At 46.1% G+C, this 14,898-nt stretch overlaps 1 protein-coding gene across 1 annotated transcript in view; it reads right to left on the bottom strand.

Annotated features, from left to right (window-relative positions):
• The window catches only part of LOC310673408 (uncharacterized protein), an 81,595-nt gene that overhangs the window by 62,347 nt on the left and 4,350 nt on the right, over positions 1-14,898 (bottom strand). Inside the window, exons 2-3 of the mRNA XM_083431880.1 lie at positions 14,397-14,495; positions 5,667-5,702 (exon numbers count right to left, since the gene is read on the bottom strand). Of these exons, the coding sequence (XP_083288006.1) occupies positions 5,667-5,702; positions 14,397-14,435 (75 nt within the window). The 5' untranslated portion in view covers positions 14,436-14,495. The remainder of the gene's footprint in view (positions 1-5,666; positions 5,703-14,396; positions 14,496-14,898) is intronic.

The following is a 14,898-nucleotide window of genomic DNA, read 5'->3' as shown; positions in this document are numbered from 1 at the left end:
GACTGCTCGAACCGCTGCAGACTCCGAGCGAACCGTGGGAGAGGGTGGCCCTGGACTTTGTCACGGATTTACCCAGCTCAAGGGGTAAAACGGCAGTGCTAGTGGTGGTGGACATGTTCACTAAAATGGCCCACTTCATTCCGTGCGCGAAGGTCGCCACGGCAGAACAGACCGCCAAACTGTTCATAGACCACGTCTTCAGAGTGCATGGACTGCCACGGTCTATCTTGTCCGACAGGGGGCGCCAGTTCATTTCGAGCTTCTGGCAGAAGCTGATGGGTTTCCTGAACGTCAAGATCAACCTAGCGTCGGCGAGACACCCGCAGACCAATGGACAAGCGGAACGCGTCAACGCCGTCATGCAGCAGTACCTGAGATGCTACGCAAATCAACAGCCGACGACATGGGTGGACTACCTGCCGCTCGCTGAGTTCGCTTACAACAACACGAAGCACGTGTCCACAGGGGTGACGCCGTTCTTCGCCAACAACGGGAGGCATCCCAGAACCTTCCCGGGATTAGAGAGACTGGGGGAGGGGGAGCCACAGGCAGCGGAAGTCTTGGCGGCGGAATTGCAGGAAGTCCACGAGCAGCTTAGGAGGCAGTTAGAGCTGGCAAAGCACGCATACAAACTGCAGGCTGACAAGCACAGGAGGGTTGGTGAAGACATACAGGTGGGAGACTGGGTGTGGTTAGCGGCCCACGCAGTGCCGACCAGATCCTTAGCTAAGAAGAAACTCGGACATAAGCAGCTAGGACCTTACCTAGTTGAGGCACAGATCAATCCGGTGGCCTTCCGGTTGACACTTCCGGAAGGATCCAGAATGCACCCAGTATTCCATAGGTCGGTGCTCACGCCCTACAAAGCACCTCACCGATTTCAGGCGCAGGGCACGGCACCAGACCAGTATAAGGAGATCCCCCCAAGGAGGGAGTCGCCAAGAAGGGAACCCATCAACCAGGTCACAGAGATTTTGGACTCGAGATGGGGGGAAGAGGGAGTAGAATATTTTCTCGCAAGGGAAGGTACCCCGGCCAGCGCCAACAGTTGGGTGCCGGACTATGCCCTGGACGAGCCTCTCCTCAAAGAGGAGTTTCATGCCTTGTTCCCACACAGGCCCATGCCAGCCGAGTATTTCGACGACTGGCTTTTCACACCCACGCTTTCTACCAGCACGTTCCAGGGATTCACCTCGGACGAAGAACCACCATTAGACACACGTTCACCGGAGGGCTCGCCCTCGGGGTTTGCCTCAGACCGCTCGTTTTGGTGGGACAATCGAGGAGAGGAGAGGTGGCTGAGGGGCCCTTGGCAGGCAACGGACCCAGAGGGGAACGAGGGTGAGAGGGACATGGACGTGATGGGGGAGGACGTTGGGTTCGAGCATGGCGGCACGGAGATGGAAGCAGAGGAGAACGAGGTCGGCGAAGACATGGAGGACGAGCCGGATTTCTCTAACTGGATGCACGCCACGGGGGACGAACTGTATCCACCATTCACCCCCACAACGACGGAGCACCCAGCACCCCCGCCGGAGGAAGGGGAGGGGGGAAGGGGGGGCTTCGAGGGGGGGATGGATGTCAGGGGTTCAGGAGCAGAGTCACTGGAGAGGGAAGAAACAGAGAGCGAGGGGGAGGAGTCGGAAGGAAATGTCAGCGGCGACAGTAGTCCAAGATCTCTGAGTCTCTCCAGTGACTCGGAGGATTCACAGAAAGGGGCCCCCATGGTCAGGGCAAGGGGAGTGCCCAGGGGGACACCTCGGGAAGAAGGGGACTCAGAGAGTAGCAGCTGGAAATCCGGACCAGCGTCCCCCCCAGAGTGCAGTAGGGGGGAGGAGTCTAAGGCATCGGGATCAGGGAGCGCGCAGGCAGAGGGAGAACGTGAGGCAGGAGTGGCCACACCCTCGTCAGGGAGCGAGGAAACGGTCATCCGGAAAGTAAAACGCGCGCGCGCGCCAAGTTCAAATGTACAGGAGGGCGGCAAGGTGGGCAGCCCGGGTAAGGAGCCAGGTCCTAAAGCCCGCCGAAGAGAGGGGGAGGAGTCAGAGGGGTCTAGCTCCGCGTCGGAAGAGTCCAGGAGGAATGAGACCCCGGGGGGTAGTAAGACCCAGAGGAAGAGAGAGAGAAGGAAGAGGTGGAGTAAGATTAGAGTCTTGAACTGGTGCACGGGGGGTGGAGATCCAGACAGAGCTTCGCCGGTCTAAAGTCCAGACGTAGGGCTGGGACGCTGAGACTTGTAAATGGAGACTATTCTTCAATAAAGACTTTGATACTGTACTATCGGCTAGCGTTGGTCCTTGGTGAGCTGGGACCCGGAGCCAGCCCTGACAGTGTACAACAGCTTCTAAGGATGTCCTTGTCAATCCTCTAAAACCCTACCCTTTCCCCTCAGAGAACTTTTGAAAACACACCTGCTTCATCAATCACCCCAACCACAAGAACCACATGAAACCCTCTGCTTACTGTATTGTGTTAATTGTTGCCACTGGACTGATTTTCCAGGGTATGGATTATGTAGTTAAAGAATTTGCTGTCTTTTGTTATGGGCCACGTTACAAATCTCACACTGTCCTAGTGAGTTGCACCAAACACATCACTTTGATATCTGAAGCCCTCAGATCATGATGTAAATCCGACAGGCAGTCTAAACACAGCCTCTAGTTCTTTCAGGTTTGCTCTGCCCTCCCTTAGTCAGGGACAACAGCACAAGGCAAAGAGTAAATATTCTCCTCAGAGTCTAGGCCTCCTGAAGTTGTCATTATATAATTTAGCGAGCCCACGGTCCAATTCATATGCTACCTTGGTGACCTGGCTGCTACTACAAATGTGCTCTCATTTTGTGTTTTTATATTGTCCTGTGATCTTCGGATAAAGGAAGGTATACAAATGTAAATGCTGCAAATAATAGTAATAATACCTCAATACCTCAATTTAGGGTGGGGAAAAACCTTTTCATTTTTGCTAGTCAGAAATACATGTGGATCCACTGCAACTCAACCAGAGATCAACTAGTAGATCACAATGTCCTTTCTGTCCACTTCTTCTACAGCAGCCTTTCTCAACCTGTGGGTCCCCAGATGTTGTTGAACTACAACTCCCATCACCCCTAGCTAGCAAGGCCAGAGCTCAGGGATGATGGGAGTTGTAGTCCAACGACATCTGGGGACCCACAGGTTGAGAACTGCTGTTCTACAGTGTCACATGTTTCTTCATGGTAGGTAGCAAAGGGATATAAACTAGTCTTCTGCTAGCAGATTTTGTTGGACTCCAACTCCCATCAGCCCCAGCTTGCATGACCAACAATCAGGGAAGCTGAGAGTTGTAGTCCAACAACTTCCAGGGGTGCCATTTATTTCTGACCATCTGTATTTACATTTCCTTTCACATTGGGTGGCACAGCCACTGATTATACACGAGCTAATAATGTAAGCAGGTCCTTAGCCTGGAACCACAAAAGCTTTGTTGACTCATTATTTGAGATACGTTATCCCATTAAGCAAGCATTCCACAGCGGTCCGATCTGGGCCACTTTTGTAATATATGACAAAAACAAATACAGTGCTGAATCAAAACTTGGTAACAATGAGCCCCTTCCCCAAGGGTGAAGACAGACGAAATAAAAAACAAACAACCAGGCCACCATATGTTCTCAGAGTCCCAAGCCCGTCTGCAGAACAGAACTCTCCTTCCTTGGAGGTTTTTAAACAGAAGTTGGATGACCATCTGTCATGGATGCTTTAGCTGAAATTCCTGCATGACAGGGGGTTGGGTGATACGACCTCAGGGTCCCTTCCAACTGTAAAGGTAAAGGTAAAGGGACCCCTGACCATGTCATGGCCAGAGTCATGGCCAACTCTGAGGTTGCGGCGCATATCTCACTTTATTGGCCAAGGGAGCCGGCGTACAGCTTCCGGGTCATGTGGCCAGCATGACTAAGCCGCTTCTGGCAAAACCAGAGCAGTGCACGGAAACACCATTTACCTTCCCTCCAGAGCAGTACCTATTTATCTACTTGCACTTTGACGTGCTTTCGAACTGCTAGGTTGGCAGGAGCAGGGACCAAACAACGGGAGCTCACCCCATTGCAGGGATTCGAACCGCCGACCTTCTGATAAGCAAGTCCTAGGCTCTGTGGTTTAATCCACAGTGCCACCTGCATCCCTCTTCCAACTGTACAAGTCCATTATTCTATGACTTGCATAACAGACCATCAACCTTGACCCTGCCCACTCATTCTCTGCCTAGAGATTCCTGCCCACTCCTCTTCTGGCTGCGGGAAGATGCCTACCAATGGGTGCCTAGAAAGCCACGGTAGTTCTAATCTAGCCACCTGACTGTGGGACACTTGGGTAGATTTATTGAGCTGGTGGAGCAGGAAGTGATAACAGTGGGAGAAAATTAGAGAGCAGGCAATGATTGGGAGGATAGGAGGGCAAGATTATTTAAGTCAGGGATCGGCAAAGTTTACCTTTCCTGGGCTGTTTCACTCCAGTGGAGATCCCTCTATGGTCTGGATCACGGGTGCCCACCCACGATTTCTGGTGTCTGCGTTTGCACAGACGCGATTTGCGACGCCGCAAAAGCAAGTCCCTGTGCCATGCTGCGCTGCAAGGACTTGCTGAGAGGGCGGCTCGGTTCGGGGGCGGCTCGGGGGCCGGTTAAATGACCGCTTGTGGCCCAAGGGACTTAGGTTGCCAACCCCCGATTTAAGTCATTGTTTGATTGGCTGGTAAGCTTGTTTATCAACCCAGCTGTGGAATGAGTCCTTTGTTTGCTTACGTCCAAGGAGTTAATGGCAGTAGACATGGTTTCCCCCACTTTGCATCTTATCCTCACAACAACCCTATGATTAGGTTAAGGGAAGAGATACTGACTGGCCCAGGGTTGCCTAGCAAGCATCATGGGCTGATTTGAATCTGGGTCTCCCCAGTCCTAGTCACTCTAACCACTATCCTATGCTGACAGACACACTCTCTCTTTGTTATGTTTGCACAGAGCAGAGATAAGCATTGGAAAGAGTCCAAAATAATTGAAGGAGCTTTATCTTCTCTGGTCATTTCAATTTGTGTTGCCTCAGGGACTCCCATCATGCCTGGCTTATATATCAAACTGGTGCATTTATGGTCCTTAGGACAAATCCAACAGTAGAGAAGCCGTGTGAGGATTCTTAACCCTTTCCTTGCCTGCTCCTTCAAAAATCCCCACATCAGATGCGTTCCCCTTCTTGTAGGGTTCTAGATTCATGCTTGTGATATTTGTAAGACCTGGAACCCCAGGGAATGGTTCTATTTTTCAGGGCAAACAGCAGGAAATGGGAAAGATACATGTTGCTTCAAGGATCAAGTAACATAGATGAGGTGCAAGTTAATGTGATGTTGTGGAATTTATTAAAGGGTACGAAATGAAAATGACAAGTTTAAAAATGTGCCCAGGGAGGCATAATTCCTGAGGATTAGAAAGTGGCAAATACAACTCCATTAGTTTTAAAAAGGTCAAGAGATTAAAGACCAGGAAACTGGAGATCATTGCATTTCACATCTGTTGGAGGGAAAGCTTTGGAAATTGTAACGCATATGAAGGCACTGAACACCTGGAAAAGCATTTTAGTTAAGTTTAAGCAGCACAGAATCAAGCAGTTTATATTTAAGAATCTATAAATGCCTGACCTGCTGCATTTCCTTGAAGATTTCACAGTCATCACCCTAGGAGAGAAAACGAAAACTTGGAAAAGAGAACAAAGACTTTTGCAAAGCAAAACAGGACATTTCCACCAAAAGAAGATTCCACACTTGAAAGTGCTCCTTTATACCGTGGAGTGTTTTTAAGCCAATTGGCATACTTTGGTTTTAAGAAAGACATTGTTGATTCTCATCAAAGAAGGGCTGTTGGGACTATCTGACACATTGTACAGCAAGGGTCACCAAATTTACACTCAAACGGGAACTACAGGCAAGACTTCCTCAGAAGTCGAGGCCACATCCAGATTTTGAGGCCCCCAAAATAAATTGTTTAAGTGACACAAAAACGAAATAAGGACCAAAAAAAGCGAGTTTATATAATCAGCTAGTTTGAGAGAACGTGTTCATCATGGTCTAATCTTGGGCCATTAGCACCAATGCATTGTTACTAAGATTTGTAACTTTTTAATATGTAAAATTAGTTTGCCTGTCTTCTCAAGTGATGTGTAAAAATTTTCAGAGACACCATTGATGGAATCTTTCAAGGAGCTGGTGTTTATAAGTGGTCCATGTTTCACTAGCATACAGCAAAGTTGGTTGTACACTAACTTTGTAAACAATAGCTTTGTAAAAAGATACGGTACATCTGAGCAGGCAGATCGAGTTGTTATGTCTGGTGTGGTTGACGGAAGAATATTCTACTTAACTGAATGTATAGCTCTCCCCATATGTAAGGCTCTGGGCAGGATTGTATCCAATGTTCCCTCTGCTTAGTTCCACTGCTCCAATGGGACTTCTGTTTCCTCTCCTCCCTCAATGCATCCCCCACATCTGTTCCAGAGGGTCTCCCAACCTTCTGGAGCTGATTTTGAAGGTGTGCAGGGGTCTGGAAGGGACAGGAGAGGAAGAGGAAGTTCCGCTGCATGCACAGAAGTCTGTTGCGCCAGTGGAGCTTCAGCACTGGATACCACACAATTTGTCATAAACCAAAATACAGCCAACTACTACAATATAATAACTGCCTTTAGGGAACACTGAAGGTTCTCTCCTGAGTTGATGTGATCTTTTCCACATCGCTGGTGCCTAGGAGTGCCTGGACACATTCCCGCTCTTTTCCTGTTACTGAGTTTGCACTGTCAGTTTGCTAAAATGAGGCTTGGCTTCTTCACTTTCAAGAAAGTGCACTTGTTGCTGTTCTTGGACAAGAGCCAGGAGAATCTAGAAGGTTCCCTGCTGTAGGACACTGGAGCAAACATAATATTCCCTCTCTGACATACTCACTTCCCCTCACTCTGCTCCTCCATGATATATGACACCTGGTTTATCTCTGTTGAGCCCTACTCAACAAACAAATACATAGAACTATTTGGTGAGGTTGAGATGATCAAGCACTGCATGTTCTTGATTCTTCTGAGACCAATGGGAATGAACTAAAGATGAATCACTACACTGGGTGAGTCCCCAGATCTTTTTGCCAGATCACCTCCATCTGTCAAAGGAAGGGGGTAATTTCTTGCAACCCCACAGTTGCTATAAAAAAATAAGAAGCACACATTTTATGTTACAGAAAACAGTAAAACAACAACAACTAGCTAGGCAGTCCTAAAAGGTAAAGGTAAAGGGACCCCTGACCATTAGGTCCAGTCGCAGACGACTCTGGGGTTGCGGCACTCATCTCGCTTTATTGGCCGAGGGAGCCGGCATACAGCTTCCGGGTCATGTGGCCAGCATGACTAAGCCGCTTCTGACGAACCAGAGCAGCGCATGGAAACGCTGTTTACCTTCCCACCAGAGCGGTACCTATATATCTACTTGCACTTTGATGTGCTTTCGAACTGCTAGGTTGGCAGGAGCAGGGACCGAGCAATGGGAACTCACCCTGTCGTGGGGATTTGAACCGCTGACCTTCTGATCGGCAAGCCCAAGAGGCTCAGTGGTTTAGACCACAGCGCCACCCGTGTCCTAGTGATACACTATTGCTAAGGAGCAACTACAGGAAAAAAGGTTCAGAGGTTTGAAGACTTGGACTATTATATTTCCTAAAGCCATTCTGCAAAATTCCAGTGAATATAAGCAGGAGCGCATAGACATAACTTTACTGATTGACATGTTGAATAAACAATTAATGAACATTTGATAATACAGGTATTACAACTTTTATTTAAGATACATTAAAGATGCTAAAAATATGGGGAAACTGGGCAATGGAACAGTAGACAAAAGGTGGAATCAGCCAAAGCATCACTCCTTTTTCCAAGGCTGGCATTAAAAAAATACATGTGTAGTTCAAACACTTGCAGCCGCAGAAGGATGCAACTCAAAAGAGTGTTTGCTAATTCTGGCAAGTAAAAAAAAGAAGTTCCATGGATAAATAATATCCAGACATTTCACTGGTTGTCTTCAAATTTGTAAGAACCATAATCTTTGGGTTTTCTTTAAAAGAGTGCTATTAAAAATAAAACACTAGTCAAGAGAAGAAATCTAAGAAAGTGAAAAATAGAACTGTACTCTTAACTTAAATGTCCCACTGGGAGATATGGGTAAATGCTGTTTGGGGTTTCTTTTTTTAACTTGATGGTGCTTAAAATTGACTGATTGGGATTCAGGAAGCTAGTTGGCATCTTTAGAAGCTGGAAGTCATTAGGTGCCTGAATTGTTCTGTAAAAAAAAAATCCCAGATTGTATATCTTCCCTAAGATTTCCATATGATGGTAGGAAACCAGGAGCTGATTTGCAAAAATTGTTTGCAAGTAACACCACTGTCCTGACCAGTGTGCAAATATAAAAAGAGGGCAAAGCAAATTCATTGTAATGGTCAAAGTCATCTTAGAACCAGGGAAGATCAATCATATTTTTGTTAACATTCAGACTTTGATGCGAGAGAAAATTTCATGAGAGGGCCAAACAGGGACAGCCATAGTTGAAAGTGAATGCATTTGGTCCATGATCGGTTGTCTTCCAAAGGCTGAACCCAGATTCTCAGAATATGAGCATCTACTATTAACCTGTCCACGTGCAGCTCTTATCACCAATAGAGCCACAAATCTTGGTGAAACTGAAGTTAGGAGACACTGTCAGGAATCCTCAGTATGGAGAACATGATTCATTCTTTTTGACAGTTCTTTAAGTCCCTGCAGTAAATTTTACACTGATTTTTATTTGATCCTCTCCTTGTCCAATAATAAATCTATGCCCATTCACACACTTAAAACTGAGGATTATTTACTTCCTTCCAGATCAAGAGACATAAAATTCCACATCTATTACATATTTATCACAGATGTTTCCCCCCAAAAAAGGACAAACCAGGTGCTAAACATATTTTATTCCAATGGGTAATTTTTGAAATTATTGCAATCAATGAACTAACAATAATGGTGGCCAATGATTAAGCCAACTTATTATTACCTATTACGTTTAATCATTGACAGCAAGTCAATTTGACCTAATTAGAGAAATCATCCTTAAGTAGCATAGAGCAGATGGCAGACATTCATTCGCTCCTCCGCCTGTAATGTTGTATAACAAAGTCAGAGATGAAATTTGGGTGAGGCAGACAAGAAACGTGGCTAAGCAAAACACTCTTGACTGCACAGTATAACTTACATACGATCACCTAAATCTCAAGGTAGAGAAGTATTTACAAGGCAACAGAGGCAAGCTAAGATTCTTCCCAGTTGCTTTCAACCCAGTTTCTGTTTAATGGTTGAAACAAATAAGAGGGCATAGCTGCACTAAATACTAGCTTTAAGTGTTAGCTATCTCAGGACTAGGGATGCGGGTGGTGCTGTGGGTTAAACCACAGAGCCTAGGACTTGCCGATCAGAAGGTCAGCGGTTCGAATCCCCGTGACAGGGTGAGCTCCCGTTGCTCGGTCCCTGCTCCTGCCAACCTAGCAGTTTGAAAGCACGCCAAAGTGCAAGTAGATAAAAAGGTACCGCTCCAGCGGGAAGGTAAACGGCATTTCCATGCACTGCTCTGGTTCGCCAGAAGCGGCTTAGTCATGCTTGCCACATGATCTGGAAGCTGTATGCCGGCTCCCTCGGCCAATAAAGTGAGATGAGCACCGCAATCCCAGAGTCGGCCACGACTGCACCTAATGGTCAGGGGCCCCTTTACCTTATATCTCAGGACTGGCTAACACAACCAGTAACTCTGATATAACCATCCCTTAAGTCAATTCTTCAGGTGCATCTATCTACACTTAAATGCATATGCACAAATATACATACCCACTTGACTGAGAAATCACATATCCACAGCAGTTTATGATTTATTATATATAAAAACCCTAGCAAAAATTGACCGGCAATTTAGTATGCAGTTTCAAAATGCATATTATTGTATCCATTTTTTGGGGGGGTCTTTTGCCAAGCAATTTCCCTAAATATAACCCATTTTTGTATATGATTTCACTGGTGCATGCATTTTATGCAAAGAAATTATCATATGTGGAAAAATCTGGAGATGCTGGGAGACTATCATGAAAATGTGGCATGGAATACATTTTCACTTGGTCATGGATTTCAGAGGAGAAAAGACAGATATATTGCATCAGTTATGAGAGAAGTCCTTCTATTATTATAATAATAATAATTTATTATTTATACCCTGCCTATCTGGCTGGGCTTCACCAGCCACTCTGGGCGGCTTCCAAAAAGTATTAAAATACTGTAATACATCAAACATTAAAAGCTTCCCTAAACAGGGCTGCCTTCAGATGTCTGCTAAAAGTCTGGTAGTTGTTGTTCTCTTTGATATCTGTTGGGAGGGCGTTCCACAGGGCAGGTGCCACTACCAAGAAGGCCTTCTGCCTGGTTCCCTGTAACTTGGGTTCTCGCAGTGAGGGAACCGCCAGAAGGCCCTCGGAGCTGGACCTCAGTGTCCGGGCAGAATGATGGGGGTGGAGACGCTCCTTCAGATTTGTAGACAAATCATGGCTTTCCATTCAACATACATGAGAGTAGTGGTCTGATACTATTATTATTATTATTATTATTATTATTAATCTCATTTATTTTAAATATATATATTTATACCGCCTTTCTGAAAAATGTCAAGGCATTTTATAGCAAGTCAAAAATAAGAGCAGCAATATCATATCGGTAAAAGGTAAAGGTTGTTGGGTACCAATCAATTGGTGCCACTATTTGGGGATTCTGCATTAAGGTAAAGGTAAAGGTAAAGGACCCCTGGACAGTTAAGTCCAGTCAAAGGCGACTATGGGTTTGGGCGCTCATCTTTCTTTCAGTCCAATGGAGCCGGCATTTGTCCACAGACAGTTTTCTGGGTCATGTGGCCAGCAGGACTAAACCGCTTCTGGCACAACTGAACACTGTGACAGAAACCAGAGCGCAAGGAAACACTGTTGACCTTCCTGCCACAGCAGTACCTATTTATCTACTTGCACTGGCATGCTTTTGAACTGCTAGGTTGGCAGGAGCTGGGACAGGGCAACGGAAGCTCACCCCATCATGGGGATTCAAACCACTGACCTTCCGATTAGCAAGCCCAAGAGGCTCAATAGTTTAGACCACAGCGTCACCCGCGTCCCTCTAGCAATATCATATAATATCAACGCTGCTAGAAAATCTGAAAGGCCATTAAAAAGGTGTCTAGAAACCTTTCCCCAAATCAGTAAGACTGGAGGTTGATTGTGGCTCCAAAGGGAAGGCATTCTGCAATCTGAGAGTAACACCAAAAAAGACCTTGTCATGCATGCCCAATAAGTGGGTCGGCTCCAGATTTATGTCCTTCTTACAGCAGTCCCATTCAGACCAGTGGGACGTGCTGGTTTTTATTAATGCAAGTACAGCTGATTTCAGTGGTTCTACTCTAAGCATGACTATGTCTGAATTCAACTTCTTCTTCAGATGCATATTAATATATCCTAGCCTGCTGTTTAGGATATATACCTTCCCAAAACAAGTTATAAGATAGGTTGTTACTTGCCTAAGTGCACTTTGTAACTGACAATTTGTCCCCAAGCACAAAATACAGTAATCCCAAGTCTGCCATGATATCCAGCTGTGCAGTGCATTAACTTTGATGTATGTGTACAATGCACCATGTCAGTTATCTTTCCATGTTAAACTACAATAATAAACAGTAGAGGTATAGCTCATCCTGATCTGCTCCAGAAGCAAAATCTCCTCTCAGCAACTCTAAGGGAAGTCTGGCAATGGAATAAGCTGCAAATGAAGAACTTGGCACCTCTCCTTAGTGAAGTTTCAAGTGTATCCATAGAACAGATTCTTACCACCACCACCCCGCCATGTATGAGCCTTAAATGTCACTATCAGAAAGCGTGTTCTCCTTCATGGAGAGCATGTGTTGCTGTGGGGGCACCAGGACACTCCAAAGTTGTGGGGCGGGCTAATTGATCGTTGGCCACTGTTGTGATTGGGCTTCCCTTGTTGTTGGGAAGAAGCTAATGTTGCCATTTGTTGATTGACAGCCAGAAATGCTAAAACTCCCTGCACGAAGCGTAGAGCTTCCTCTTTTCGCCCTGTGCATCGGATTGCCTGTCCCCCCTCCCTATATTTAGGGTTGTTCGCTTTGACCTTGCTATGCCTGTCATGCGGCCGTCTGCTCTTGGGGCAGGTGCCCAGTAGGAATTTTGTCCATCTGGCAGATTGGCTGGGGCCATTTGGTTTTTGCCCACTGCGTAGCAAATCGTCACAACTTGTAAGGTTGCCGTTAGGCACTGGTTTATGGCTTGGTTGGTTGAGGGGCATGGATTGGCTGTGCCTGCCCCTCTAATGCTGCTGCTGCAAGGGATTCTGTTAAAGGAATACAGGGGCTCACTATTGCTTTTGGCCAACCCTGTCAAGGGGCTCGGGCCACGCAAGAGCCCCTGGTTGCATTTGGGGAGGGCTGAGGGCAGGTTCCCTGCTCAGTCGCTACCCCCAAGTGTATTCCCCTTTTCTGACTTTCGCAGGCATGCGGAATGTCAGTGTGTACCCCACAGGGGGGCAGATAGTCGCAACCAATGCCTAAGCAACCACTCACATTTTTTGTATTTTAATAAAGTTGTGGCCAAAATTATGCCAAAAACCTTAAACAAAAAATTCTGCGTGATGTGTGAGTTATTGGGGTGGCCCTGGGGACCTTGACATGCAAATGACTACATTTCCCACAGTCCACTAGTGTTCCCTGCCCGCCCGCCACTCAGCTTCCACTTGCCTTCTCTTGCTGCTTTGCGTACATTGCTATTTCCCAAGTATTCCCTCAACTCCTTTATATCGGTAGCTATTTTTACAAGACTTCCATTACTCTTAATCATCTGAGCTTCCCTGCTTCCCTGTTAGAATAGAGATTGGAAAAAGTAACAAGTTAAAGAAAGAGGAGGGGAAAACTGTGAACCAGGCCCCCAACATATGTACAGTTTGCTATTTATCAATATAATTTCCTACCCACCCTTCACCATTCAATCCCACAGGAGTTACAACAATGTAATTGACACTTATGAAAACAGATCAAACTGTCACAGTGATATAACAAGGAAAACCCATTCGAAATGGAACAGAGCGGTTTCAACTGAATGAAAGTGTTGTGCTTGCATCCAACACAAGTCATCCCATTTGAGCCAAGCCTTCGGCTCATGCTATGAAACTTCCCCTTTCCTCCTCTCCCTTCATGTGTCCCATATTACACCCTTCAAATGTGCTCTGGAAGGTCGGGGGGATGATGACCCAGAACAGATCTGGGAGGGGCTGTGGGTTGTTTTCACAATCTGTATTTTAATAATTTGTTTTAATTATAGTTTAATTACTTTTTAGCTATTACCCCTTTAAGCTTTTAGCTTTCTGTGTTTAGTCTGTGTTGTTCTTGATTTCTGTAAATCACCTTGAGTCCTGTTCTGGGGAAAAGGTGAGATATAAACAGTGTTTCCCCCCCTTGGGGGGGGGGACACAGGGGTATGCATACCCCTAAACATTTTGTGAATCTAAGTTTGGCCTCATTGAGGGGCAGTATTTCAATATGTGTAGGAAAATAAGAGTACCCCTAAACATTTTTTTAAAGAAGAAAGCACTGCATATAAATAATAATTATAATAATCAGATTTGGAAGTCGAATGGACTTCTGGAACGGATTCCATTGGACTTCCAAGCTATGATTGTATTACAGGAAGTGCCACACTTTTAATAGGATGTGTGTGCCTTGAGTACCCCCCCCAAAAAGCACTGATTATAATAATAATAATAATAATACAATAAGCCTAAATAAGACAAGGGCACTGAGGCCACAGTCTGGAGCCAAAGTTATATCCCATGTAAGTTCAGCAACAGCAGTGGGATTTTTTCCACCCTTCTGGGAAAGAGAGTGCCTTGCTGTTGCCAAAGGGAAATCTCTGGGATTAAATGCCATCCTAACGGTGGGATGGATATAACTGACTAAGCCGTACAGGCTGGTAGACATAAGTTGTCCTAAAACCACCTGTGGTGTCTAGGAAGTAGACTTCTTAGTCACCTACGCAGTCTGGAAGGCAACCATCTAGTGTGGGCAGGAAGCAGATTTCTCTTTGAACAACTGCAACTCGTTGCTGATTTCAATGTGAATGGAAAATATTTTTGGAACACAAGTGCACATCCTCACTTAGGGAACCCTGTGATCTTTTATGCAACCATAGCATTGCTTAATACATGGCCCTTTTCATTCGCTTTCCTGTTGATTTTCCCTCCCTCCCCGTTCAAAAAGCGTTTAAATTATACCTACTGTGTGAGTGTACTTAGGTTTTCTTCCAAACTCCTTCATAAACTTCAGTTTAGGAGTCCTTTAGAAGAATTCCAGAGGTACTTTGTGCCCCAAACATTGCTTTCAACAGGAGAATTAAGCATATGTTTTAAATTATTATTACTATTTATTATTTATTAAATATATAAAGGTAAAGGTACCCCTGCCCGTACGGGCCAGTCTTGCCAGACTCTAGGGTTGTGCGCTCATCTCACTCTATAGGCCGGGAGCCAGCGCTGTCCGCAGACACTTCCGGGTCACGTGGCCAGCGTGACAAGCTGCATCTGGTGAGCCAGCCCAGTGCACGGAACGCCGTTTACCTTCCCGCTGGTAAGCGGTCCCTATTTATCTACTTGCACCCGGGGGTGCTTTCGAACTGCTAGGTTGGCAGGCGCTGGGACCGAACGACGGGAGCGCACCCCGCCGCAGGGATTCGAACCGCCGACCATGCGATCGGCAAGTCCTAGGCGCTGAGGTTTTACCC

Source organism: Podarcis tiliguerta (assembly GCF_965153285.1).
Source record: "Podarcis tiliguerta genome assembly, chromosome: 3".
In the NCBI taxonomy this organism is placed as follows: Eukaryota; Metazoa; Chordata; class Lepidosauria; order Squamata; family Lacertidae; genus Podarcis; species Podarcis tiliguerta.
Note: the sequence above shows the minus strand (reverse complement) of the source record. Positions and strands in the feature narration are given on the sequence as shown.